This window comes from Mytilus californianus, unplaced genomic scaffold (assembly GCF_021869535.1).
Source record: "Mytilus californianus isolate M0D057914Y unplaced genomic scaffold, xbMytCali1.0.p SCAF_18, whole genome shotgun sequence".
Taxonomy (NCBI): domain Eukaryota; kingdom Metazoa; phylum Mollusca; class Bivalvia; order Mytilida; family Mytilidae; genus Mytilus; species Mytilus californianus.
In genome coordinates, this window is record NW_026262666.1 from 3,175,430 (window position 1) to 3,203,276 (window position 27,847).

The following is a 27,847-nucleotide window of genomic DNA, read 5'->3' on the forward strand; positions in this document are numbered from 1 at the left end:
ATATAAAAAAATGGACCAAAATATAAAGAATAGAGAAAAATGACCTAAAATATTAAAGAATACAGAAACGAAGGACCCCCCTCTCCCCCCATCCCAGCAGACCCTTATACAAAGGAGCTGGCTCCTGAACATGTAATACTCCTGATTACTTGGAGTCAAATTGTGGAAGCAATCTGATGACAATAGTCCTAGATAATTACTCACATCTGCTACGACCATTCTAGGATACGTCTCAGTCCTAATAAGGAATTGTATATTTAAATTTAAATATACAATTCCTTGGTCCTAACATACGTTCGAAAAAGTAGATCATGGTTTATAGAAACTTTGTAGTTGACGTATACAATATCTCAGTTTATTTCCCTGCTCTGTTGATCAACAAGGAAAAAGGATACAGCGAAATTTCATTTTCATTTAATTACGTGAAGAAAATGGAAATCAACATTGTATATATATATATATATATCTGAATAATAAACGGTCATTTCAATTTTTTTTAATAATATAACGATAAATAAATAAATGTGGTTTCTGGGGATAATTGTTTGTCTTTTTTGAATATTATCTTGGTATTTTCCGCCTCATTTTTAAAAACAGTTTAAAGAGGACCTTAGTCAAGTATTATATAGACTGAATGGAGTTAAAACAGGTGGATCATACGTTAATGTAAAATATTTTAAAATAATATGAACGAAAGTGCCGTTCACGTTGAAATATACCTAAATCGTGTAAAAATTGAAAAGTCCTTGTGCATTATGAGAAATGAAATGGTAGGATAAGGAAAACAGGAAGAAACAAAAATTAAGAGGTCAATTTACTTACAAACAACATACCGTATGTATAAATGATAGATGAAAAAAGAAGATAATCGACACTCAAATATCGTCTTGTACAACAGTCTGAACAATTTGTCAAACCCCGAGTGATGAAAAATATAAATCAGGGTTCACACAAATAAACATTTTACAAACATAACCTAATTTGAAAAAAGTAATCATGAAAAGATTTCATGGACAACCACTTACACAATCCTGACTGACGACAGCCGTCCTCTGGTTTCATGGACAACCACTTACACAATCCTGACTGACGACAGCCGTCCTCTGGTTTCATGGACAACCACTTACACAATCCTGACTGACGACAGCCGTCCTCTGGTTTTATGGACAACCACTTACACAATCCTGACTGACGACAGCCGTCCTCTGTATTCATGGACAACCACTTACACAATCCTGACTGACGACAGCCATCCTCTGGTTTTATGGACAACCACTTACACAATCCTGACTGACGACAGCCGTCCTCTGGTTTCATGGACAACCACTTACACAATCCCGACTGACGACAGCCGTCCTCTGGTGTTAGATTGTTTCTGTTAAATTATCTGACTCAGCACGATTTATTTATTGTACTGAATATTGTTGAAGACTGTTTGTTGTCCTATATATGTCTTTTAGTTGTTGTTGTCGTTGGGTTGCTGTTTCAATAGAAAATTGTTGAAGACTGTTTGTTGTTCTATAGATGTCTATTGGTTGTGTTTGTCGTTGGGTTGCTGTTTCAATAGAACATTGTTGAGACTGTTTGTTGTTCTATAGATGTCTATTGGTTGTTGTTGTCGTTGGGTTGCTGTTTCAATAGAAAATTGTTGAAGACTGTTCGTTGTCCTATAGATGTGTATTGTTTGTTTTTGTCGTTGGTTTGCTGTTTCAATAGAATATTGTTGAAGACTGTTTGTTGTCCTATAGATTTTTACTGGTTATTTTTGTCCTTGGGTTTGCCGTTTTCTTGAAGTATACTCCTATCAGAGCTCATTGATAAACATATGATTGAATTAAACTTATATCTGTTGTAACGAGGTCATGTTCCATCCGGTGAGTGTATATGTTACTATTTATATATTTTTTCACCTACATAAATTAAGTTTCACTTCGATTGTAGAATGTTGTCTTCAGTTCTATCTGCGTTGAACATACAGACATTTCTGATTGGAATAGCAGTTTTACTTACTGTTTACAAGCTTCGTCAAAGATGGAAATATAAATTACCACCAGGGCCATTCGCCTGGCCTCTGATCGGAAATTATGAAGGTATAGTTTAATTTTTTTACACAAGGTTTATTTCACAAAAGAAACTTAGTCCAAATTTGATTTTTTTATTTAACTGTTTATAAGTTTTCCGGACCATTGTCGTCTGGTTTGGTATTGGTATTATTTAAATGATATTTATAGTGTTAATTTACAGTTCATAAACTTAATATGTTATTTGGCTAACACAAAGGCTGCTCAAAGTTGACCTTGACCGGCTTTGATTGGCTGTTAAATTTGACATGTTGGTTTTATATAGTTGCGTAGGTGATGGAGGATAGTTTCGAAATACAATGTACATGTAGTGTTCTCCAAAAAGTAATGTAAAATAAATCCAGATGCATGATTTTGATATCGATACATGAATAATTTATACTTTGAATTAGCTAGTGTTTATCAATAAAATTCTATGGACACCAACTATGCACCTCTTCTCAACGACTTGTTCCTGTATCCGTGTGAGGCCGACTACATACAATGACTTCTTAAGATGACTAAAACCAAAACTTAATTAAAAACATGATATACTTTGTGACGTCATCTAATGAATTTCATGATATTGTTAAAGTTTTTAAAAATTGGTTATTTATGATCGATTATTTGAAAAAAAAAAATTTCAAATACATAAGATGTACACCAAAAAAAAACCAACAAAAAAACCAATTGAAATAACAACTAATATGTGGTTATTGGCCAAGAGACAATATGATATCTTTAAAATTCCAACACAATTAAATGATCGAAAAAAAAGAGAATATAAGGCACTGACTATTTTGATACAAATATGCCCGGAAATTAATAATATGACAAGCGTAGCCTTAGTATGAGGTCAAAACAGGATATATCGACCCAAAGAAGTATATCGACCTCGGACTTCGTCCTCAGTCAATATACTTCTTTCAGGTCAATACATCCTTGTATCGACCTCATACATAGGCTATAATTGTATAATATTGCAAAATATTGAAAATTTGAATTAATTATTGAAGGGTTATGATGACTACTGCACAAGGCATAGGTGTACATACATTTTTATTATTTTCTTTCGGCTTGTGACACTTTTACAGTAGTCTAATCGCCCGTTTTTCTCGACCCAGTCAACGCTAGATGAAAACGCTCTGTTGATTTTAGTCGATCATTGAGTTAAATAAAATTCCAACAAACTTTATGTGTTAGTTGCACCGTTTTCTGGATCAACCTTTACAGAGTTCAGAGTTCGAAAATATTATTTATTATTGAAAAAAACAAATGGAGGTGTGGAATACAGGCCAAACAGACAGCAACCCAACGAAACCCTTTGAAAGAAATAACCGACGAATATACCGATTTTGGTATGTCAAGTTGCATTTGCATGTCTCTGCATGGTTGACCTTAGCTGCGGAACCGTAGCTCTTATGTCCTTATGATATGTTTTGACAATTTTCGCGGGGTCCGCAGGAGCCGTAGCTATGTTGACCTATGACTTATGTTAAGTTTTTCACTTTTTCATCTGAAAATCTTTTCCCATTACATAAAAGTTCATCTGCAATATATAAGGGTAAGACGTCAGAGCAATAATTAATCTCGGACTTATGTTTATGGTTGATAAAGCAATATTGTACATGTCTTGTAAATTTTCTTTGAAATGTAATGTTTAATTGATTTTTTGTTTACGTTAGAACTGAATTTAGTTTATTTTTATTCAGTTATGCAAGCTAAGTTTCTTCACGAAATATGTGCAAAGTACACAAAGAAATATGGACCTGTTTTCACAATAAAACTTGGTAAGTAAGAAGAAATTGTAGTTAAATCTAGTTAAAAAAAAATAAGACAAAAAGTCTACTAACACTAAAAGAAAATCAAAGATTGATCAACAGGAACCCCACCTAAACAGAAGGTGAACTCAAGAGCTCTAGTATATAGGGTCATCTGTTCTTGATCCACTTATACATGTTATAATAGATATTCAAACAAAAACAAAAAATCATTTCAGATATTTGCGACTTAAAGCACTGTAGAAACAATTCCATTTTATTGCCAAACTAAGCTATATATTCCTAATTCAGTTTTGAAATTTTGAAGAAATTGATTTGTGTAACCGTAAGTTGTTATCTTTATTTTTTGCAGGACCTTTTAAGATGGTTATCTTAAATGATATCAACAGCGTTACTGAGGCTTTAGTCAAGAGGAAAGCAGACTTCGCAAATAGACCGTTTATGAAATCGGGTATGCATAAACTAATTGCGGTTTATAACCTTGAAATAAAATTAATGTATTAAAACTTTCCAGCACTTTAAGCAACCCTATAAATAAGAAACAAAATAGCTTATTTTTCTTTTGACAAATCAGCAACATGAATCAATATTCGTTGAACATTTAAGTATAAAATAAAATTGAGAATGGAAATGGGGAATATGTCAAAGAGAACAACAACCCGACCAAAGAGCAGACAACAGCCCAATGCCATTAATGGGTCTTCAACGCAGCGAAAAAATCCCGCACCCAGAGGTGGTCCTCAGCTGGCCCCTAAATAAAAATGTGTATTAGTTCAGTGAAAATGGACGTCACACTAAACTCTTAAACATATAAATGAACTAAAATTAAAAAACATACAAGACTTACAAAGGTCAGAGGCTCCTGACTTGGGACAGGCGCAAAAATGCGGCGGGGTTAAACATGTTTTGTGAGATCTCAACACTCCCCCTATACCTCTAGTCAATGTAGAAAAAAGAAACACATAGAAATACGCACAGTAAAACTCAGTTTAAAAGAAGTACCCATTAAACCTAAATTGTACATTCCTCCTATTTCAGAGTCTTGTGAAAAAGGGTAATTAAATAGCGCTAAGCTAAAGAAATGACAACTAATCAATACCAAATTATAGAAGGGGGAAACTGATCAATGCCAAGTAAGAGAAAGGTGGAAACTGGTCAATGCCGAGTTAGAAAATGAGGTAACTGATCAAGGCCATGTAAAAAGGGGGTAATTGATCAATGCCAAGTTAGAGAAGCAGGAACCTCATCAATACCAACTAAAAAAAAGGGATAGATGATCAATGAAAAATGAGAGAAAAATGTAACTGATATGAGAAGGAGGTAGCTGGTCAATTCCAAATTCCAAATTTGAGAAGGAGGTCACTGATCAATGCCAAGTTAGAGAAGGAGGTAACTGAACAAAACCAAGTAAAAAAGGAGTAACTGATCAATGCCGAATTAGACAAGGAGGTAACTGATCAATGCTAAATTAGAGAAGGAGGTCACTGATCAATGCCAAATTAGAGAAGGAGGTCACTGATCAATGCCAAATTAGAGAAGGAGGTAACTGATCAATGCCAAATAAGAGAAGGAGGTAACTGATCAATGCAAAATTAGACAAGGCGGCAACTGATCAATGCCGAATTAAAGAAGAGTGGAATTGATCAATGCCAAATTAGACAAGGATGTAACTAATCATTGCCAAGTAAGAGTAGGAGGTAATTGACCAATGCCAAGTAAAAACGGGGGTAAATGATCAATGACAAGTTAGAGAAGGAGGAATATGATCAATGCCAAGTTAGAGAAGGAGGTGACTGATCGATGCCAAATTAGAGAAGGAGGTGAATGGTCAATGCCTAATAAGAGAAGGAGGAAACTGATCAATGCCAAATAAAAGAAAGAGGTAACTGTTTAATGCCAAATAAGAGAAGGAGGTGACTGATCGATGCCAAATTAGAGAAGGAGTTGAATGGTCAATGCCTAATAAGTGAAGAAGGTAACTGATCAATGCCAAAATAAGAGAAGGAGGTGATTGATCGATGCCAAATAAGAGAAGGAGGTGAATGGTCAATGCCTAATAAGAGAAGGAGGTAACTGTTCAATGCCAAATAAGAGAAGGAGGTAACTGATCAATGCCAAGTAAGAGAAGGAGGTAACTGATCAATGCCAAAATAAGGGAAGGAGGTAACTGATCAATGCCGAATTAAAGAAGAGTGGAATTGATTAATGCCAAATTTGAGAAGGAGGTAACTGATCATTGCCAAGTTAGAGTAGGAGGTAATTAACCAATGCCAAGTAAAAAGGGGGTAAATGATCAATGCCAAATTAGAGAAGGAGGTAACTGAAGAAGGCCAATTAAAAAAACGGAGAGAGAGAGATGTATTATTCTCTTACTTTGTATCAATTTTTATCAATTTTTACTTGCAGTTGACGTGTTCACAGAGGGAGGAAAGGATATTGCTTTTGCTAATTATACACCAACATGGAAACTTCATAGGAAAATTGCTGGAAAAGCATTAAGGTATTAATTCTTCTTCACCTTTCTGAACGAATGAAATGGAATGTAGTAAAAAGTCAATTACGCCCTGATCATATTTTTTAACATGAAAATCATTACTTATAAACAAGATAGCAATGAACATTTAATTCAGTGGGAATTTTAATAGCCCATTGTTATAACAAAAATACAACGGACATCAATTTTTTGGGTAAAATGTTGAACAAAATTTCAAATGAATAACAAACACAAAAAACAACACAAAAAAACACAAAAAAAGGAAGAAAAATACTTTAAAAAATTGCCTTCGTAAGAGATACCAGATTAACAGGTCGCTGTACATACGAACTTCAACAATGAACAAAACCCATAACGGGTTATAAAAGGTAGAAGATGTGGTTGGATTGCAACGAGATAATTATCAATAAAATTCAAACGACAAAGATGCGAAAATTTACAGGTTGCTGTACAGACGGCCTTCAACAATATGCAAAACCCATAACGGGTTATAAAAGGTAAAATATGTGGTTTGATTGCAATGAGATAATTATCTATAAAATTCAGAGTACAAAAATGTGAAAATTTACAGGTCACTGTACATACGGCCTTTAACAATGAACAAAACCCATAACGGGTTATAAAAGGTAGAAGATGTGGTTGGATTGCAACCAGATAATTATCAATAAAATTCAAACGACAAAGATGCGAAAATTTACAGGTTGCTGTACATACGGCCTTCAACAATATGCAAAACCCATAACGGGTTATAAAAGGTAAAATATCATGTGGTTTGATTGCAATGAGATAATTATCTATAAAATTCAGAGTACAAAAATGTGAAAATTTACAGGTCACTGTACATACGGCCTTTAACAATGAGCAAAACCCATAACGGGTTACAAAAGGTAAAAATTTCGAAACATTTTTCAAGAAAAATTCACCGGCCTGATTCAGACTTCAACAATGAACAGAAAAAAATATAGCAGACAGCAACCAACGACAATCCGTGGAATATCAAGTTCCTGATTTTGAACAATTTCATAGAGAATGTTGTGTTGCTTGAACTGGTTTTGATTGGGACTGAAGGCTACATATGCGGCGGAAGGATAGGTCATTAGGTCAGCTGGAAAAAAAATAGGTCATATTTAGTATAGTCCCGAAACTCGAAATTTGTGTTTGGGGTTTTATAAAGACTAGTTATCATACAAAATCATTAACGGCAATGCAATGGAACATTTTATGTAAGGCTTTATCACAACAAGAAAACATACCTCATGTTTGTATTAAGTGATTTTTTTAGTTGTCACATTGTTGAATACATAAAATATTCCTTTACTCAAATTCAACTTACAATGATGTCGGATCAAAATATCTTATATCTTCGCTTTTATAGTTCGTAAGACAAAATATAGGAAACCATTGAGTTGATATATTTTATAGGCAATATTTAGCAGGTAATCGGTTAGAAGAAGTTGTTCACAGTTCAATGAACAAATGCTTATCTCTTATGGCTAAAGAAAATGAACCATTTGATCCAGAGAATTACATTGATTTAATGGTGTTTAATATTCTTCATGCAGTTTGCTTTGGAAAAAGGTAATTGTGTTAAGAGCATTTATATGTAAGAGTTAGACAAATTAATTAGTTGATTTAACGACAACATGACTATGTTATCGAATTAGACTATTTCATTCATGTCAAGTGTACAAAGTAGTACCAATATTGTCGACATCGCAAAGTAGACAATGTCGACACAAAATTGTACAACGTTGTCGATATCGTTTCATACTCTTGTCTACATCGTTGACATTGACGATATCGCAAAGTAGACAATGTCGACACGATATTGTACAACGTTGTCGATATCGTTTCATACTTTTGTCTACATGGTTGACATTGACGAAATCGCAAAGTAGACAATGTCGACACGATGTTGTACAACGTTGTCGATATCGTTTCATACTCCTGTCTACATCGTTGTCATTGACGATATCGCGAAGTAGACAATGTTGACACGATATTGTACAACGTTGTCGATATCGTTTCATACTCCTGTCTACATCGTTGACATTGACGATATCGCGAAGTAGACAATGTCAACACGATAGCGTACAACGTTGTCGATATCGTTTCATACTCTTGTCTACATCGTTGACATTGCCGATATCGCTAACACATTACTCGTGTTTACATTGTTAATTTTGAATACAACGATGTCGACATGGTGTTGTACTACTTTGTCGATATCCTTTCATCATCTTGTCTCTGCATGTTTGGCATTGCCGACATTGCGAAAAAGATGGGTCTAGAGTTATAGTTTCATAAACTAAATAGACAAAATACGAAGTCGTACAATGCCAATTATGAAACATATACTGAGTGTATCGTATAACTAACACAGTAATATCGGCCTTGTCAAAAATGTAGACAGCAAGTAGGACGATGTAGAAGATGTTGTAACAATGTTGTCAACTTCGCGATGTCGGCAATGTCAACGATGTTGACAGAGAAGGGGGACGATGTAGACGATATCGTCACGATGTTGTCAAAATTGCGATGACGTCGATGTCAACGATGTAGACAGCAAGAAAAACGACGTAGACGATGTCGTCACGATGTTGTCAACATCACGATGTCGGCGATGTCAATGATGTAGACAGGAAAGGGGGACGATGAAGACGATGTCGTCACGATGTTGGCGATGTCAACGATGTAGACAGGAAAGGGGGACGATGTAGACGATGTAGTCACGATGTCAGCGATGTCAACGATGTAGACAGGAAAGGGAGACGATGTAGACGATGTCGTCATGACGTTGTCAACATCACGATGTCGGCGATGTCAATGATGTAGACAGGAAAGGGAGACGATGTAGACGATGTCGTCACGATGGTTTGTCAACATTACGATGTCGGCGATGTCAACGATGTAGACAGGAAAGCGGGACGATGTAGACGATGTCGTCACGATGTTGGCGATGACAACGATTTAGACAGGAAAGGGGTCGATGTAGACAATGTTGCGAGCAGGTATAAAATCATGAACGGAGTTGACAATATCGGCGATATCGTCACTACATCGTGCACTGGACATACCTCGACTATTTACCGGATTTGTAATAACATAAGCAACACGACGGGTGCCACATGTGGAGCAGGATCTGCTTACCCTTCCGGGGCACCTGAGATCACCCCCAGTTTTTGGTGGGGTTCGTGTTGCTTAGTCTTTGGTTTTCTATGTTGTGTCATCTGTACTATTATTTGTCTGTTTGTCTTTTTATTTTTGGCCATGGCGTTGTCAGTTTGTTTTCGATCTATGAGTTTGACTGTCCCTCTGGTATCTTTCGTCCCTCTTTTATCCATTCCAAACAAAAAATTGAGAATAAATAAAATCCCAAACTATGAATAAAATTAAAGATCGTTTTCCAAAGATGACGAAAATATAAATATCCAATTAAAATCATACCAATTATTTCCATTGAGTTATTAGAGGGATAAAACGATCCATTATTTGACCTCATTAGACCTATTTACGCTGTGACCTCTATGACCGGCGTGCGCACTTTCATGGTAATCTCAGCATATAGGTTCATTGAAACTGTTATATATTATATACCGCAATGACACCTTCTGTTTATGGATTTTTGTGTAAATTCCAAAGGATAAATGATAATCCCTCCTCAGACAATAGTCAGTACAAAAAGACATATGTGTTTAAATGGTGATTGCTTGACTTGTTATTAGGCTCCTCGGTTGCAGAGTGCGTCGTAAATATCTGTTTAAGTGGTGATTGCCTGACTTGTTATTATGGTCCTCGGTTGCAGAGTCGGTCAGTACATATGTGTTTAAGTGGTGATTGCTTGACTTGTTATTAGGGTCCTCGGTTGCAGAGTGAGTCAGTACATATGTATTTAAGTGGTGATTGCTTTGCTTGCTATTTAGGTCCTCGGTTGCAGAGTGAGTCAGTACATATGTGTTTAAGGGGTGATTGCTTGGCTTGTTATTAGGGTCCTCGGTTGCAGAGTGAGTCAGTACATATGTATTTAAGTGGTGATTGCTTGAAATGTTATTAGGGTCCTCGGTTGCAGAGTGAGTCGGTACATATGTGTTTAAGTGGTGATTGCTTGGATCACATATGTGTTTAAGTGTTGTTATTATTGCTTGCTATTTAGGTCCTCGGTTGCAGAGTGAGTCAGTACATATGTGTTTAAGGGGTGATTGCTTGGCTTGTTATTAGGGTCCTCGGTTGCAGAGTGAATCAGTACATATGTATTTAGGTGGCTGTTGCTTGACTTGTTATTAGGGTCCTCGGTTGCAGAGTGAGTCAGTACATATGTGTTTAAGTGGTGATTGCTTGGATTGTTATTAGGGTCCTCGGTTAAAGAGGGAGTCAGTACATATGTGTTTAAGTGGTGATTGCTTGGATTGTTATTATGGTCCTCGGTTGAATAGGGAGTCAGTACATATGTGTTTAAGTGGTGATTGTTTGACTTGTTATAAGGGTCCTCGGTTGCAGAGTGAGTCAGTACATATGTATTTAAGTGGTTATTGCTTGACTTGTAATTAAGGTCCTCGGTTGCAGAGTGAGTCAGTTCATATGTATTTAAGTTGTGATTGCTTGACTTGTTATTAGGGTCCTCGGTTGTAGAGTGAGTCAGTACATATGTATTAAAGTGGTGATTGCTTGACTTGTTATTAGGATCCTCGGTTGCAGAGTGAGTCGGTACATATGTATGTAAGTGGTGATTGCTTGGCTTGTTATTAGGGTCCTCGGTTGTAGAGTGAGTCAGTACATATGTATTTAAGTGGTGAATGCTTTGCTTGCTATTTAGGTCCTCGGTTGCAGAGTGAGTCAGTACATATGTGTTTAAGGGGTGATTGCTTGGCTTGTTATTAGGCTCCTCGGTTGCAGAATGAATCAGTACATATGTATTTAAGTGGTGATTGCTTGACTTGTTATTAGGGTCCTCGGTTGCAGAGTGAGTCAGTACATATGTGTTTAAGTGGTGATTGCTTGGCTTGTTATTAGGGTCCTCGGTTGCCGAGTGAATCAGTACATATGTATGTAAGTGGTGATTGCTTGGCTTGTTACTAGGGTCCTCGGTTGTAGAGTGAGTCAGTACATATGTATTTAAGTGGTGAATGCTTTGCTTGCTATTTAGGTCCTCGGTTGCAGAGTGAGTCAGTACATATGTATTTAAGTGGTGATTGCTTGACTTGTTATTAAGGTCCCCGGTTGCAGAGTGAGTCAGTACATATGTGTTTAATTGCTGATTGCTTGGATTGTTATTAGGGTCCTCGGTTGAAGAGTGAGTCAGTACATATGTGTTTTAGTGGTGATTGCTTGACTTGTTATTAGGAACCTCGATTGCAGAGTGAGTCAGTACATATGTGTTTAAGTGGTGATTGCTTGGATTTTTATTAGGGTCCGGGGTTGAAGAGGGAGTCAGTACATATGTGTTTAAGTGGTGATTGCTTGGATTTTTATTAGGGTCCGGGGTTGAAGAGGGAGTCAGTACATATGTGTTTAAGTGGTGATTGCTTGACTTGTTATTATGGTCCTCGGTTGCAGAGTGAGTCAGTACATATGTATTTAAGTGGTGATTGCTAGACTTGTTATTAGGATCCTCGGTTGAAGAGTGAGTCAGTACATATGTGTTTAAAGGGTGATTGCTTGGATTGTTATTAGGGTCCTCGGTTGCAGAGTGAGTCAGTACATATGTATATAAGTGGTTATTGCTTGACTTGTTATTAAGGTCCTCGGTTGCAGAGTGAGTCAGTACATATGTATTTAAGTGGTGATTGCTTTGCTTGCTATTTAGGTCCTCGGTTGCAGAGTGAGTCAGTACATATGTGTTTAAGGGGTGATTGCTTGGCTTGTTATTAGGGTCCTCGGTTGCAGAGTGAATCAGTACATATGTTTTTAAGTGGTGATTGTTTGACTTGTTATTAGGGTCCTCGGTTACAGAGTGAGTCAGTACATATGTGTTTAAGTGGTGATTGGTTGGATTGTTATTAGGGTCCTCGGTTAAAGAGGGAGTCAGTACATATGTGTTTAAGTGGTGATTGCTTGGATTGTTATTAGGGTCCTCGGTTGAATAGGGAGTCAGTTCATATGTGTTTAAGTGGTGATTGTTTGACTTGTTATTAGGGTCCTCGGTTGGAGAGTGAGTCAGTACATATGTATTTAAGTGGTGATTGCTTGACTTGTTATTAAGGTCCTCGGTTGCAGAGTGAGTCAGTTCATATGTATTTAAGTGGTGATTGCTTGACTTGTTATTAGGGTCCTCGGTTGTAGAGTGAGTCAGTACATATGTATTAAAGTGGTGATTGCTTGGCTTGTTATTAGGGTCCTCGGTTGCAGAGTGAGTCAGTACATATGTATGTAAGTGGTGATTGCTTGGCTTGTTATTATGTTCCTCGGTTGTAGAGTGAGTCAGTACATATGTATTTAAGTGGTGATTGCTTGACTTGTTATTAAGGTCCTCGGTTGCAGAGTGAGTCGGTACATATGTATGTAAGTGGTGATTGCTTGGCTTGTTATTAGGGTCCTCGGTTGCAGAGTGAGTCAGTACATATGTATTTAAGTGGTGATTGCTTTGCTTGCTATTTAGGTCCTCGGTTGCAGAGTGAGTCAGTACATATGTGTTTAAGGGGTGATTGCTTGGCTTGTTATTAGGGTCCTCGGTTGCAGAGTGAATCAGTACATATGTGTTTAAGTGGTGATTGTTTGACTTGTTATTAGGGTCCTCGGTTACAGAGTGAGTCAGTACATATGTGTTTAAGTGGTGATTGCTTGGATTGTTATTAGGGTCCTCGGTTAAAGAGGGAGTCAGTACATATGTGTTTAAGTGGTGATTGCTTGGATTGTTATTAGGGTCCTCGGTTGAATAGGGAGTCAGTTCATATGTGTTTAAGTGGTGATTGTTTGACTTGTTATTAGGGTCCTCGGTTGGAGAGTGAGTCAGTACATATGTATTTAAGTGGTGATTGCTTGACTTGTTATTAAGGTCCTCGGTTGCAGAGTGAGTCAGTTCATATGTATTTAAGTGGTGATTGCTTGGCTTGTTATTAGGGTCCTCGGTTGTAGAGTGAGTCAGTACATATGTATTTAAGTGGTGATTGCTTGACTTGTTATTAAGGTCCTCGGTTGCAGAGTGAGTCGGTACATATGTATATAAGTGGTTATTGCTTGACTTGTTATTAAGGTCCTCGGTTGCAGAGTGAGTCAGTACATATGTATTTAAGTGGTGATTGCTTTGCTTGCTATTTAGGTCCTCGGTTGCAGAGTGAGTCAGTACATATGTGTTTAAGGGGTGATTGCTTGGCTTGTTATTAGGGTCCTCGGTTGCAGAGTGAATCAGTACATATGTTTTTAAGTGGTGATTGTTTGACTTGTTATTAGGGTCCTCGGTTACAGAGTGAGTCAGTACATATGTGTTTAAGTGGTGATTGCTTGGATTGTTATTAGGGTCCTCGGTTAAAGAGGGAGTCAGTACATATGTGTTTAAGTGGTGATTGCTTGGATTGTTATTAGGGTCCTCGGTTGAATAGGGAGTCAGTTCATATGTGTTTAAGTGGTGATTGTTTGACTTGTTATTAGGGTCCTCGGTTGGAGAGTGAGTCAGTACATATGTATTTAAGTGGTGATTGCTTGACTTGTTATTAAGTTCCTCGGTTGCAGAGTGAGTCAGTTCATATGTATTTAAGTGGTGATTGCTTGACTTGTTATTAGGGTCCTCGGTTGTAGAGTGAGTCAGTACATATGTTTTAAAGTGGTGATTGCTTGGCTTGTTATTAGGGTCCTCGGTTGCAGAGTGAGTCAGTACATATGTATGTAAGTGGTGATTGCTTGGCTTGTTATTATGGTCCTCGGTTGTAGAGTGAGTCAGTACATATGTATTTAAGTGGTGATTGCTTGACTTGTTATTAAGGTCCTCGGTTGCAGAGTGAGTCGGTACATATGTATGTAAGTGGTGATTGCTTGGCTTGTTATTAGGGTCCTCGGTTGCAGAGTGAGTCAGTACATATGTGTTTAAGTGGTGATTGCTTGGCTTGTTATTAGGGTCCTCGGTTGCAGAGTGAATCAGTACATATGTATGTAAGTGGTGATTGCTTGGCTTGTTATTATGGTCCTCGGTTGTAGAGTGAGTCAGTACATATGTATTTAAGTGGTGATTGCTTGACTTGTTATTAGGGTCCTCGGTTGCAGAGTGAGTCAGTACATATGTATTTAAGTGGTGATTGCATGGATTGTTATTAGGGTCCTCGGTTAAAGAGGGAGTCAGTACATATGTGTTTAAGTGGTGATTGCTTGGATTGTTATTATGGTCCTCGGTTGAATAGGAAGTCAGTACATATGTGTTTAAGTGGTGATTGTTGACTTGTTATTAGGGTCCTCGGTTGCAGAGTGAGTCAGTTCATATGTATTTAAGTGGTGATTGCTTGACTTGTTATTAAGGTCCTCGGTTGCAGAGTGAGTCGGTACATATGTATGTAAGTGGTGATTGCTTGGCTTGTTATTAGGGTCCTCGGTTGCAGAGTGAGTCAGTACATATGTGTTTAAGTGGTGATTGCTTGGCTTGTTATTAGGGTCCTCGGTTGCAGAGTGAATCAGTACATATGTATGTAAGTGGTGATTGCTTGGCTTGTTATTATGGTCCTCGGTTGTAGAGTGAGTCAGTACATATGTATTTAAGTGGTGATTGCTTTGCTTGCTATTTAGGTCCTCGGTTGCAGAGTGAGTCAGTACATATGTGTTTAAGGGGTGATTGCTTGGCTTGTTTTTAGGCTTCTCGGTTGCAGAATGAATCAGTACATATGTATTTAAGTGGTGATTGCTTGACTTGTTATTAGGGTCCTCGGTTGCAGAGTGAGTCAGTACATATGTGTTTAAGTGGTGATTGATTGGCTTGTTATTAGGCTCCTCGGTTGCAGAGTGAATCAGTACATATGTATTTAAGTGGTGATTGCTTGACTTGTTATTAGGGTCCTCGGTTGCAGAGTGAGTCAGTACATATGTATTTAAGTGGTGATTGCATGGATTGTTATTAGGGTCCTCGGTTAAAGAGGGAGTCAGTACATATGTGTTTAAGTGGTGATTGCTTGGATTGTTATTATGGTCCTCGGTTGAATAGGAAGTCAGTACATATGTGTTTAAGTGGTGATTGTTGACTTGTTATTAGGGTCCTCGGTTGCAGAGTGAGTCAGTTCATATGTATTTAAGTAGTGATTGCTTGACTTGTTATTAGGGTCCTCGGTTGTAGAGTGAGTCAGTACATATGTATTAAAGTGGTGATTGCTTGACTTGTTATTAGGATCCTCGGTTGCAGAGTGAGTCGGTACATATGTATGTAAGTGGTGATTGCTTGGCTTGTTATTAGGGTCCTCAGTTGCAGAGTGAGTCAGTACATATGTGTTTAAGTGGTGATTGCTCTGCTTGTTATTAGGGTCCTCGGTTGCAGAGTGAAGCAGTACATATGTATGTAATTGGTGATTGCTTGGCTTATTATTAGGGTCCTCGGTTGTAGAGTGAGTCAGTACATATGTATGTAAGTGGTGATTGCTTGACTTGTTATTAGGGTCCTCGGTTGCAGAGTGAGTCGGTACATATGTGTTTCAGGTGGTATGAGGGTCTTTAGTTGTAGAGGGATCTAAAACGTTTATCTTCAGTGATCACTTGACTGTCAAAACAGAGGGTAAGTTGTAGAAAGGTGCGTTCGACTCCGATGTTGTGGCAATGTGCGTTCGACTCCGATGCCGTGGTAATGTGCGTTCGACTTTGATCTTAATTGACTAGGATTGCATGTTTTCCTGCCGAAGGTCGGTGGATATCTCCGAGTCGTCATGCCTCCTCGGCTCCTTCATAAAAACTGGTCGTCATGATATAGCAAAGTGTGCTGAAAGTGGAGTAAAACACCAAAATTCAATCAATCAGTCAATCGACTTGTTACTGTGATTCCAATATGATTTAAAACATGATTTTTAAATGTGGAAAGAGTTTTGTTAATAAGGTCAAACAGATCCTTCATGACGGCAGATTTAAACATCACATCTATCTGGTCTCTGAAAAAGCAGGAACCTCCGTAAACAGTGACAATTAATACTTTATCTCCATTTTTACAGTGCAGAATTAGATGACCCGGATTTTGTTAGATTTATGAAAATTGACAAGGATTTTACAGAAATTATAGGAAAGGGTTTCGTGGAAGATATGTTTCCGATTATGTACAAAATCTGTCCTACTAAGAAATACAGAACAGTCAAAGAAATTTTCGGCGAAATGATAGCTATGATAGAAGGGAAATTCAGAGAACATGAAGAAACGTTTGATTGTGGTGAGTTTATTTAGAAGGTCTACTATATATATATTTGTGTTATGTATTACTGAAACTCATTTACATTTTATTGTTGAAAAGCTTATAGATGGAGCTTCATTTATGGCAAATCCAGACTTTTTACCGGTTCCCCTACAAAATTCGTCTAGTTTGGAGACCCACCCCCTTTCAAAATTCTAGATCCGCATCTGATTAATAGTAATACATTGGGTATGCTAAAACATGCTTTTGAATAACAAGCACAAATCTAGTACATGTAACAACACATTAACTGAAATAGTAATAACAAAGGAATTCGGCGGGCAGTTTCCCTAAGTGTATATGCAAATATTTTAAATATGATACATACTTTACGGAGGGCATCAAATCGACAATATATTTGTCTTTGAACTGAATCAACAGATGTATTTTGAGCCTGACACAGACAACATATATATTATCCATATTCATTGCAACTAAATATGCATCACATGGAATAGATTTACTCTATAAATTTAAAAGAATATTTATTTCAGACAATATAAGAGATTTTACCGATTCGTTAATTCTGGCGAGAAATGAAGCGGAACAAGATGAAGAAATGATGTCCCAATTAACAGACACACATCTGAGACAAACTTTAGTAGATATTTTTCGTGGTGAGTTGCCGATTCCAACCAGAAAGAGGTTTTAGAGAAAAGGTTTTTTATGATAATCACTATACTGTGTTATTTAAGGAATGACTGTAATATTTTTTCTGTCTATGAAGAAATAACATCAAAAATGTGGTGCACACTGAATAACCCGCGTAGCGCGTTATTTTAAAGTGTGCACCACATTTTTTATGTTATTTCGAATAGACAGAAAAAATATTACAGTCATTTCTTATAATTTAATTCTAAATTCCATTTTAAACCGGAGTAAACCATGAAAAAACGTTGATGACGTCACGGTCACATGACAAAATTATGTCTATGAGCTGATAAACAAAACAACGTCAGCCAATCAGAAGACGCGTTACATCCAAAATTAAATTATATTTTCATGAATCTTAGAGCATCAAGTTCATTGATTACTTGGAATTCCACAATCGAATATTTACGCGACTTTGGTTTTGCAATCATGGCAAAGTTAACTTGAAAGAGCTAATCGCGAAAAATAAGTTTTCTGGTTTTCAGTGGAGCAGAATGGTGATTTGATATACCGTAACCGTCTACACAATTTAATCATGTTAAAAGATAAATTCCAACTGTGAATGTCTAGCTAGGAAACTCAATATTGAGTACAACTCAATCCAGCATATAATAAGACTCAGATGCTCCGGAAGAGTAAGCAGTTTTTCATCCACATTTACATTATCAGTTCAGACCTTGCAAAAGTTCAGTGTTTTGTATTATCAGTTCATTTTGCTCAATGGTACATTCATCATGTGAGCAAACAAGGTCAGTAAAGGAATTTAAATCGTATATGATTATTACCGTGCGTACATCGCTCGTTTCTGGAATAACCATCGTCAGTTACGCTCTACGCTTAAAAGTTCGGAAGTCATGGTCAGCAATAAATCAAACAGATCTAAACAGAACAGATATTAAAACATCTGAGGTAAACTATGTCAATGAGGGATTGTAGCCTTAGCTTTTGCAGATTTATATAATTTTATGAAATGGACAAAACAAACCAAAAGAGATACAATATCTACTTAAAAAGTATTAGGGATTATAAATTATGCAATGTGTTTTGGGGAAAATTGTGGGTTTGCACGTGGTTGGGCTGTTTAATGTGGTTCGTGCAAGTGTATCTCTGGGTAACAAAATAACGCCATTGGTACGTATTGATAAATCTTATAAAATAGAGTAACAAAACGAAAATTCGTATTCATGCGTTATGGAGAAGGTGTTATTGTGTTTTTAACACTAAAACTATAGCTGTCGAACTTTCCTTAGTACCTCTACATTATTTGTTTGGATTTATAATTACATGTTACTTTACTTAGGTGGCATTGACACGTCGAGAGTTTCTTTGTATTTTGTTGTACGGTTCATGGCTGGGTTACCTGATATCCAGCGTCAAGTTCAGAACGAAATAGACAACGTTGTTGGTGAGCAACCCTATTAATTTTTAATTTAATGCATAAAGCTTTTGTTAATTTCTAAGGGTGGTTGTCCATTTTGAAACCAATGATTATCGCATATTACAATTTTGTTCTCGTAAAGACGATATAGAGAGAAACTGTAAAAAGCAAATAATATATAGAAATAGCTCAATATTGCCGAAATTGTCGGTTCATTTTTTCTAATAGGATGAATTGCCTTAAAATGACGATGTTTACCATTTTGTTTGTGTTTTGGGCAAACACTACAGTATATTGAGAGAAACACAAAATAAGATGATCAAAAGGGAAAAGATTTAAGTCATGAAATATATGCACTCTGTCATGTTCGAGAGTGTCCATTTTTGGAGATACACATTGATCCAGGTGAGCGACACATGCTCTTAAGATCTTACAGTTTCTAGTCTGAACTCGCACAGCGGGTTATGAATGCAAAGCAGGAGGCGCTTACCATGTCGACATAACAAGATGAAAACATGTCACTCATGCTTTGAGACACATACACATCTCCATGAGCTTAACCTTGTTTTTTCAACAGGAAAAGATAGATTACCCGGAATTAAAGATAGAGAAAGTCTCAGTTACACGGAAGCAACCTTGCATGAAGCCATGAGACTTGGCACAGTTTCTGCCTTTGGTTTACCTCACTGTACCTTATGTGATACACAAGTGGGTTAGTATCTTTCCTTGTACCGTATGTGATACACAAGTGGGTTGGTATCTTTCCTTGTACCGTATATGTGATACACGGATGGGTTTGTATCTTTCTTTGTACCGTATGTGATACACAAGTGGTTTTGTATCTTTCCTTGTACCGAATGAGATACACGGATGGGTTGATATCTTCCCTTGTACTGTATGTGATACACAAGTGGGTTTGTAACTTTCCTTGTACCATATGAGATACACGGGTGGGTTGGTATCTTTCCTTGTACCGTATATTTGATACACGGGTGGGTTTGTATCTTTCCTTGTACCGTATGTGATACACAAGTGGGTTTGTATCTTTCCTTGTAACGTATGAGATACACGGGTGCGTTTGTATCTTTCCTTGTACCGTATATGTGATACACGGGTGCGTTTGTATCTTTCCTTGTACCGTATGTGATACACAAGTGGGTTTGTATCTTTCCTTGTACCGTATGAGATACACGGGTGCGTTGGTTTATTTTCTTGTACCGTATATGTGATACACGGGTGGGTTTGTATCGTTACTTGTACCGTATGTGATACACAAGTGGATTGGTATCTTTCCTCGTACCTTATGTGATACACAAGTGGGTTGGTATCTTTATTTTTATAATGAATTTCTTTTTATTTGCACATGAACATAATAGTAAGTTATACACATTGTATGCACAATAATTATAATATATAAACAGAAAATATACAACATATTAAATAGACACAGCTGAAATAGTTTGGTACATTGCAGAATATGAATGCAAGACAAAGGCTGCTTGGATAGAGAATAGTTTTTTACATACAATATATATGGTGTCTGTTGTTTATCTTTATTTTTATGACAATAAAGGAGCCCAGGGGTAATTTTCCTTGTACCGTATGTGATACACAAGTGGGTTTTTATCTTTCCTTGTACCGTAGGTGATACACTATTGGGTTGATATATTTCCTTGTACCGTATGTAATACACAAGTCGGTTGATATCTTTCCTTGTACCGTATGTGATACACAAGTCTGTTGGTATCTTTTCTTGTACCATTTGTGATACACAAGGGTTTTGGTATCTTTCCCTGTACCATATGTGATGCACAAGTGAGTTGAAATATTTCCTTGTACCGTATGTGATACACAAGTGGGCATTTATATTTCCTTTTTCTGTATGGGATACCCGCGTGAGTTGGTATCTTTCCTTTTACCGTATGTCATACAAATTAGGTTGGTATTTCACTGTTCCATATTTGATGCACATATAGGTTTTATCTTTCACTGTTCCATATGTGTTATACATATAGGTTGGTATCTTTCACTGTACCGTATATGGTATACATATAGGTTGGTATATCTTACTGTACCATATGTGTCTACATAATGGTTGCTCTCTTTCACTGAATAAATGTTGATTGGAAAACCACAGACCCATATTTTTTTAAACCGCTGAAGTGGATTTGGCGATAACTTTTAATATTTCTGATAAAATAGATTGGAAAAAACGGATATCTGTGAACATGTTGGAAATAAATATTTTTTTAAAAATATTATAATTAAATAACTCAATTCTTCCATATTTTTTGTTTACTGAGGTAAAACGAAATTTGATGGTCCTTCATTTACTTCTTTAAATGTTTCGTAATTGCAATATTTTGTTCATTTCTACATCGTATATTTCATCTAAGGTTATATTCAAAATACACGAATAATTTATCACAGTAAAGGGGCACTCAAACTAGTCAAAAATAGAAATCAAAATAGATCGGACATAAGGGTATATCCTTTTCTTGTAGGAAAATATTCATCGCAAAAAACTGTAAAGACAAAATATAGTCCTCCTCTAACAGGGAACTTCCTGCAGTTAAACGGTTTCTCCAAAAGAAAGAAATAATTAAGAATGTTAGAACAGATTTGTACAACTCTAAGAACAACTCATAAGAAACTACTGTTACAATTTTTCATAAAAATAAACGTAAAACATCAAACCAGTTGTCTTAAGGAATCCTAAGTTTAAAAAAACTATAGATTTAATAAAATACATTTTAGACAAATCATTGAAAATTAATTTGATTTACGCAATTGAACTTTTGTCCGCCTTTAAACATCAGCGACAAATACATGTATCACACGAGTTGCGTGATATTAAATCGTTGAAAATGACAGATGCAAATAGTAGAAAAAATAGGAACAATTTATTATTGTACCATAATTAATTGTTATTAAATAAATGTAGAAGGAACCATTAAAAAGTATAGGAGGAAAAGGGCTCTTTATTAAAATTCTAAACTTTTTGATACAAGGATGAAAAGTAAAATATGCAAAATGTTCCAACTTTAGATTGCTGAATATGATTTATTCTCGTGTTTTAGCAAAAAGTATTGAATATTATTTCATATCTAATGGTATGAGACATCCAGTCTCTAAGGTCAGAATAAAAACAAACTATTTCCCTAAACCGAATTTGACGTAACGTTCATTGATAACGACACAAAGACATTATACCTCCGTAAGCCTGGGAATGTCATGGCAGGTTACATATAGGTTGGTTTCGTTTACTTTACCGTATGTGGTATACATACAGGTTGGTATCTTCCACTGTACTGTATGTGGTACACATTAAGGTTGGTTTCGTTTACTGAACCGTATGTGGTATGCATATACGTCGGTATCTTTCACTGTACTGTATCTGGTACACAATAAGGTTGTTTTCGTTCACTGTACCGTATATGGTTTACATACAGGTTGGTGTCTTTCACTGTACTGTATGTGTTATACATACAAGTTGGTATCTTTCACTGTACCATATGTGTTATACATACAGGTTGGTGTCTTTCACTGTACCATATGTGTTAAACCTATAGATTGGTATCTTTCACTGTACCATATGTGTTATACATACAGGTTGGTGTCTTTCACTGTACCATTTGTGTTATAGATACAGGTTGATATATTTCACTGTATTATATGTGTTATACATACAGGTTGGTATATTTCACTGTACAATATGTGTTATACATACAGGTTGGTGTCTTTCACTGTACTGTATGTGTTATACATACAAGTTGGTATCTTTCACTGTACCATATGTGTTATACATACAGGTTGGTGTCTTTCACTGTACCATTTGCCTTATACATACAGGTTGGTATATTTCACTGTACTGTATGTGTTATACATACAGGTTGGTGTCTTTCACTGTACTGTATGTGTTATACATACAAGTTGGTATCTTTCACTGTACCATATATGTTATACATACAAGTTGGTATCTTTCACTGTACCATTTGTGTTATACATACAGGTTGGTATCTTCCACTGTACCATTTGTGTTATACATACATGTTGGTATATTTCACTGTACAATATGTGTTATACATACAGGCTGGTGTCTTTCACTGTATTATATGTGTTATACATATAGGTTGGTGTCTTTCACTGTACTATATGTGTTATACATACAGGTTGGTGTCTTTCACTGTATTATATGTGTTATACATATAGGTTGGTGTCTTACACTGTACAATATGTGTTATACATACAGGTTGGTATCTTTCACTGTACCATATGTGTTATACATACAGGTTGGTATCTTTCACTGTACCATATGTGTTATACATACAGGTTGGTGTCTTTCACTGTACTATATGTGTTATACATACAGATTGGTATCTTTCACTGTACTATATGTGTTATGCATACAGATTGGTATCTTTCACTGTACCATATGTGTTAAACATATAGATTAGTATCTTCACTGTACTATATGTGGTACAAATTTAGGTTGGTTTCGTTTACCAGTTTGGTTTCGTTATGCAGTACGCATATAGTGTGGCATCTTTCATTGTAATTTATGTATACACTAGTAGATTGGTTTCTTCTACTGTACCGTTTGTAATAAAGAAGTGGTTTAGTATCTTTTACTGTACCATTTGTAATACACGAGTGGGTTGGTATCTTTCATTCATACCGTATTGCACGAGTGTGTTGATATCTTTCACTGTACAATATGTAATACATGAATGGGCTAGTATCGTTAGTATAAATTTAATGTACTAGATAGAATTTTGTCGAGTTTCGTATTTCTCAAAGTTGTGTGATTAGTGTGTTGACTGTGAGAATTCCGTCCGTTTGTATATATCCGTACCCTTACCTCGTTGCTTTATAATAGAATAGAGAATAATGGGCAAAAGGTATAAAGAATAGAAAAAACGGGACCAAAAAATAATGAATAGAGAATAATGGGCAAAAAGTATAAAGAATAGAGAAAAACGGCAATAAAAAAATAAAGAATACAGAAATGAAGGACCCCATCCAGACCATCATAAATGTCATGTGCATGTAATGTCACTCTGTGTTCTGATCACTCCAATACTAGAAACATAGAATACCCTCTCATCTTTATCATAAATATTGAGTAAGTTGTGAAAGAAAAAAAAAACGCTACGAAGTTTTGGCCTCTGAACACTCTCATCAAGCGATTTCTCTGCGGATTGAATTATATCAAATTCGTTCTTAAAAGCGTTTCTTTGCACCTATATAGAGTATCTCCCAAATGCTATTTATAAACGGATGTTAGTGAATATAACGAAAGCTAGTTGCACTCTCTCTGCCAAAGCTGATCTTTGGCGGTATTTTGGATCCATTTAGGCCCTTTTGGTGTTGTTTCTCACACGCGTTTTAAGTATTTTGTTTCCCCTAGTTTTGGCTTTAAGGACACATTAAAGTTACTTTCCAAAATCAGAAAGTTGAATCATAATGTCATAATACTACTACTGATTCGCTACTACTGCGAGGGGACTGTGACGTTTTCGAGGAAATCATCCAACTAGAATCAATAATTTTAAATCGGTATTATTTAAATGATATGCGTTTGTTAATTTTCAAATATTAAACTTAAATCTTTGAATGTAACTCACTCGGGCAAATATATACTCGTGTTTTGAATCGTGTTGAACACATTTATCTCATCGAACTTGAAAAAAGTATACTGCAGAAACATTAAAAAAAAAGTATAACAAAAATACCGAACTCAAAGGCAAATTTTAAACGGGGAAGTCCATAAAAACTGACAAAATCAAACATTATCAATCAACGGAACAAATGAAAAACAACTGTCATATTCCTGACTTAGTACAGGCGTTTTCCGAACAAAAATGGTGGGTTAAACCTGGTTTTATAGCTAGCTAAACCTCCCACTTGTATGACAGTTTTGTCTTGTTTATAGTTCCGTTATATTGACAAAATTGGGTGAGCAATCAAACAGACATAAAAGGTTAATGTAACAATAACTGTGATTCAGCAGCCAAATCTGTGTAAACATACATCACAGGAATCCAAAACAACTGACTAAAAAATTCAAACAAAAAAAATTATATCATATCTTGCCATACATCTAAAATTGACACTAAGGGTCGGTTGAGAACAAAACTTTCCGACAAAAAGGATGATTTCAGCTTCCCATTTTTATACTTCCCATTTCTATGTAACAACATTCCAGCAGCGCCTGTATATGGAGTATATATCTTCCAGTTGTTGAGATATTCCAGAGCTTGCGTTTCCTATCATAATTTCCTTGATAGAGAGTTGCTGCGTACAAGGAAGCCAAGGGTTCAAAAATGTGGTAAAAATGTAGTCATCCCTCCGAAAGTTTTACGGACCGTTATTGTATATCTGTGTCACCGAATACCACAGATTTACCACAATCCCGTCCTCTTTTCCTCGATTGTGGCCCGAATGAGACGTACCACTGGATGTGTACTTACGATAAACAACATGACGGGTGTCACTAGTGGAGCAGGATCTGGCCATCCTTCCGGATCACCTTAGATCACCACAAGTAGTCGGCGAGGTTCATATTTTTCAGTCTTTAGTTTTCTTTCTAGTGTTGTATGTACTTGTTTGTCTCGTTTTTTTTTTGTCATGGCATTGTCAGCTTTCCGTAGACTTGTGAGTTTTGAATGTCTCCTTGGTATCTTCCACCTCTTTTTTTATTGATGTTCTGAACTTAGGGTTGGGGGTCATGAACTTTGTGTATTTGACTTACAAACGCTTGGTCTATGTCGTACCAGATAAATGTTATCCAGAAACACATAAAATCGTTGTACACATTGTAAGATTTGTAAAGACGCTGATATGACATGATTAAAAAAAAACATCAAAAGAATTAATAAAATCTCGGCAAATATAGATCTTGTTCTTGTTCAAATTAATCTTTTTCAGGAGGTTATGATGTTCCAAAGGATACAATGGTTATGATCAATCACTGGGCCCTTCACCATGATCCTAAATATTGGAAAGACGTGGAGAAATTTGATCCAACACGCTATCTCGACGAAAATGGAAAACTTGGTATGAAACCAGAAAGCTGGTTGCCATTCTCTGCAGGGAGACGTGTGTGTCTAGGAGAAGCTGTTGCTAAACCAGAACTTCATTTGATTTTTGCAATGATTATGCAAAGATTCGAGATAACCATGCCAGATGGAACGAATCCTGAATTAAAGCTTAGTGGATCTGGTGTGATTCCACAACCAGCTCCTTTCAAAATCATTGTGAAAGACAGAAAAATTACATGATTTCGTTGAATTGTATTTCTAGTGAGGTAGATAAACAAAAATCAAAATGTGTTTCTATAATAGGAGATTTTACGGAATTCCCCTTTCCGCGCGTGCGCAATGAACTGGCCGTCAAAAAGTTTGTTGGTAAACAGAAGACAGCAGACTTCCGTTCCAGTCATAAGGCGCTGAACGGAAACGGCCAATTGACGGCCAGACTTCCCCGGATTTAAAAATAGAACCGAGATGACTTCATCGATAAAATCTTCTTATATCATGTCTTTTATCACAATTGTGTGGCAATCTCTTTCTTTTTTTGACATTCAGTTAAGATTACTTTACTGTCAGGCAAAACATATCATTGTCCTTTTTGTTTTCATTCGTCATTAATATGAATATATAATACTTTTCAACTATGTAAACTCAAATTTAAGACTGCAAATTGTAATCATTATTTAAAAACATTTAAAAGAAAGCGGAAGATACCTAATGGATATTCAAACTCATAAGTTGATTACAAAGCTGTTTCCTGAAAATGATACTTTATCATGTGCTTCTGTTTATATAAAGCTGATAGGATCTTGCATACTGCGAAAGAGAGGTCCATATTAACCACTTAAAATACTAAATGAATAGTATTTTAGTATATGTTTTTTCATTTGATATATATAATTTTTTGTATTGCTTGATCCTTCAGTATTTTCTATTGTGCAATAAAATTCGCTTTATTGAACTAATTAGAATGACTTTTTAAATTCATAACCCATATATATACACGTAAATAGCAAAAGAAATGAAATGGTTCTTTCATTGCTGTTCTTTGTCTAAAATTCACACGGATTCCTTAATTACGGAACAAAATGTTTTGGAGAACATGATTTATTTATTAGTTGTTATTGACTTTGAAGTAACTTTCAGTAATTAACTGCGAGTACTCCTAGATCGGTATTTTGTGTCTTCTTTTTTATGTTAATTGTTTTTGTGCTCCGCGCCGTTATGACGAGTCGAGACATTTCAAACTGATTTTTGTCGAGCCTGCGACATAGTGATCCAGCGGCGGCGGCTGCGGCGTTTACTAACTACTTAAAAGCTTTATATTTTAGAAGGTGGAAGACCTGGATGCTTCATACTTTGTATATAGATGCCTTATGTTATGAATTTTCCGTTTGTCATATGTCCATTGTCCTTGACCTCATTTTCATGGTTTAGTGACTACTTGAAAAAAAAGTTAAGATTTTTTTGTAAAGGTTATTTCTCTATTATTATGAGTAATAGGATAACTATATTTAGTATGTGCGTACCTTGCAAGGTCTTTATGTCTGTCAGACATTTTTCATCTGACCTCGACTTCATTTCATGGATCAATGAATAAGGTTAAGTTTTCGTGGTCAAGTCCATATATCAGATACTATAAGCAATAGGTCTACTATATTTGGTGTATGGAATGATTGTAAGGTGTACATGTCCAACTGGCAGGTGTCATCTGACCTTGACCTCATTTTCATGGTTCAGTGGTTAAAGTTAAGTTTTTGTGTTTTGGTCTTTTTTGTTGTTGTTGCTAATACTGTATACAATAGGTCAACAATATTTGGTGTATGGAAATATTTTACGATGTACATGTCAGTCTAGTAGGTTTTATTTGACCTTGACATCATTTTCACGGTTCATTGCTCAGTGTTAAGTTTTTGTGTTTTGGTCTGTTTTTCTTAAACTATAAGCAATAGGTCAACTATATTTGGTGTATATAATGATTGTAAGGTATATATATGTCTGTCTGGCAGGTATCATCTGACCTTGACCTCATTTTCATGGTTCATTGGTCAATGTTAAATCTTCATGGTTAAGTTTGTTTCTTAGATACTATAAGCAATAGGTCAACTAT

The 27,847-nt window shown here is 36.1% G+C and overlaps 1 protein-coding gene across 1 annotated transcript; it reads left to right on the top strand.

Moving 5' to 3' along the window:
- The first annotated feature begins 1,919 nt into the window (after positions 1–1,919).
- LOC127726577 (steroid 17-alpha-hydroxylase/17,20 lyase-like) lies at positions 1,920–26,702 on the top strand. The gene is made up of 10 exons (XM_052233993.1): positions 1,920–2,090; positions 3,773–3,850; positions 4,194–4,292; positions 6,248–6,341; positions 7,758–7,913; positions 16,442–16,653; positions 17,169–17,291; positions 18,626–18,730; positions 19,281–19,415; positions 25,634–26,702. The coding sequence occupies exons 1-10, from the start codon at positions 1,943–1,945 to the stop codon at positions 25,984–25,986; spliced, it is 1,503 nt and encodes a 500-aa protein (XP_052089953.1). The 5' UTR covers positions 1,920–1,942; the 3' UTR covers positions 25,987–26,702.
- Positions 26,703–27,847: the final 1,145 nt, after the last annotated feature.

What these genes read in the sequence shown, in the direction of transcription:
- LOC127726577 (XM_052233993.1), top strand. Translation starts at nt 1,943, where the DNA reads ATGTTGTCTTCAGTTCTATCTGCGTTGAACATACAGACATTTCTGATT. An exon ending in TGTTTTCACAATAAAACTTG is followed by an intron (nt 3,851 to 4,193) that starts GTAAGTAAGAAG and finishes TATTTTTTGCAG; the next exon opens with GACCTTTTAAGATGGTTATC. An exon ending in CTTATGTGATACACAAGTGG is followed by an intron (nt 19,416 to 25,633) that starts GTTAGTATCTTT and finishes AATCTTTTTCAG; the next exon opens with GAGGTTATGATGTTCCAAAG.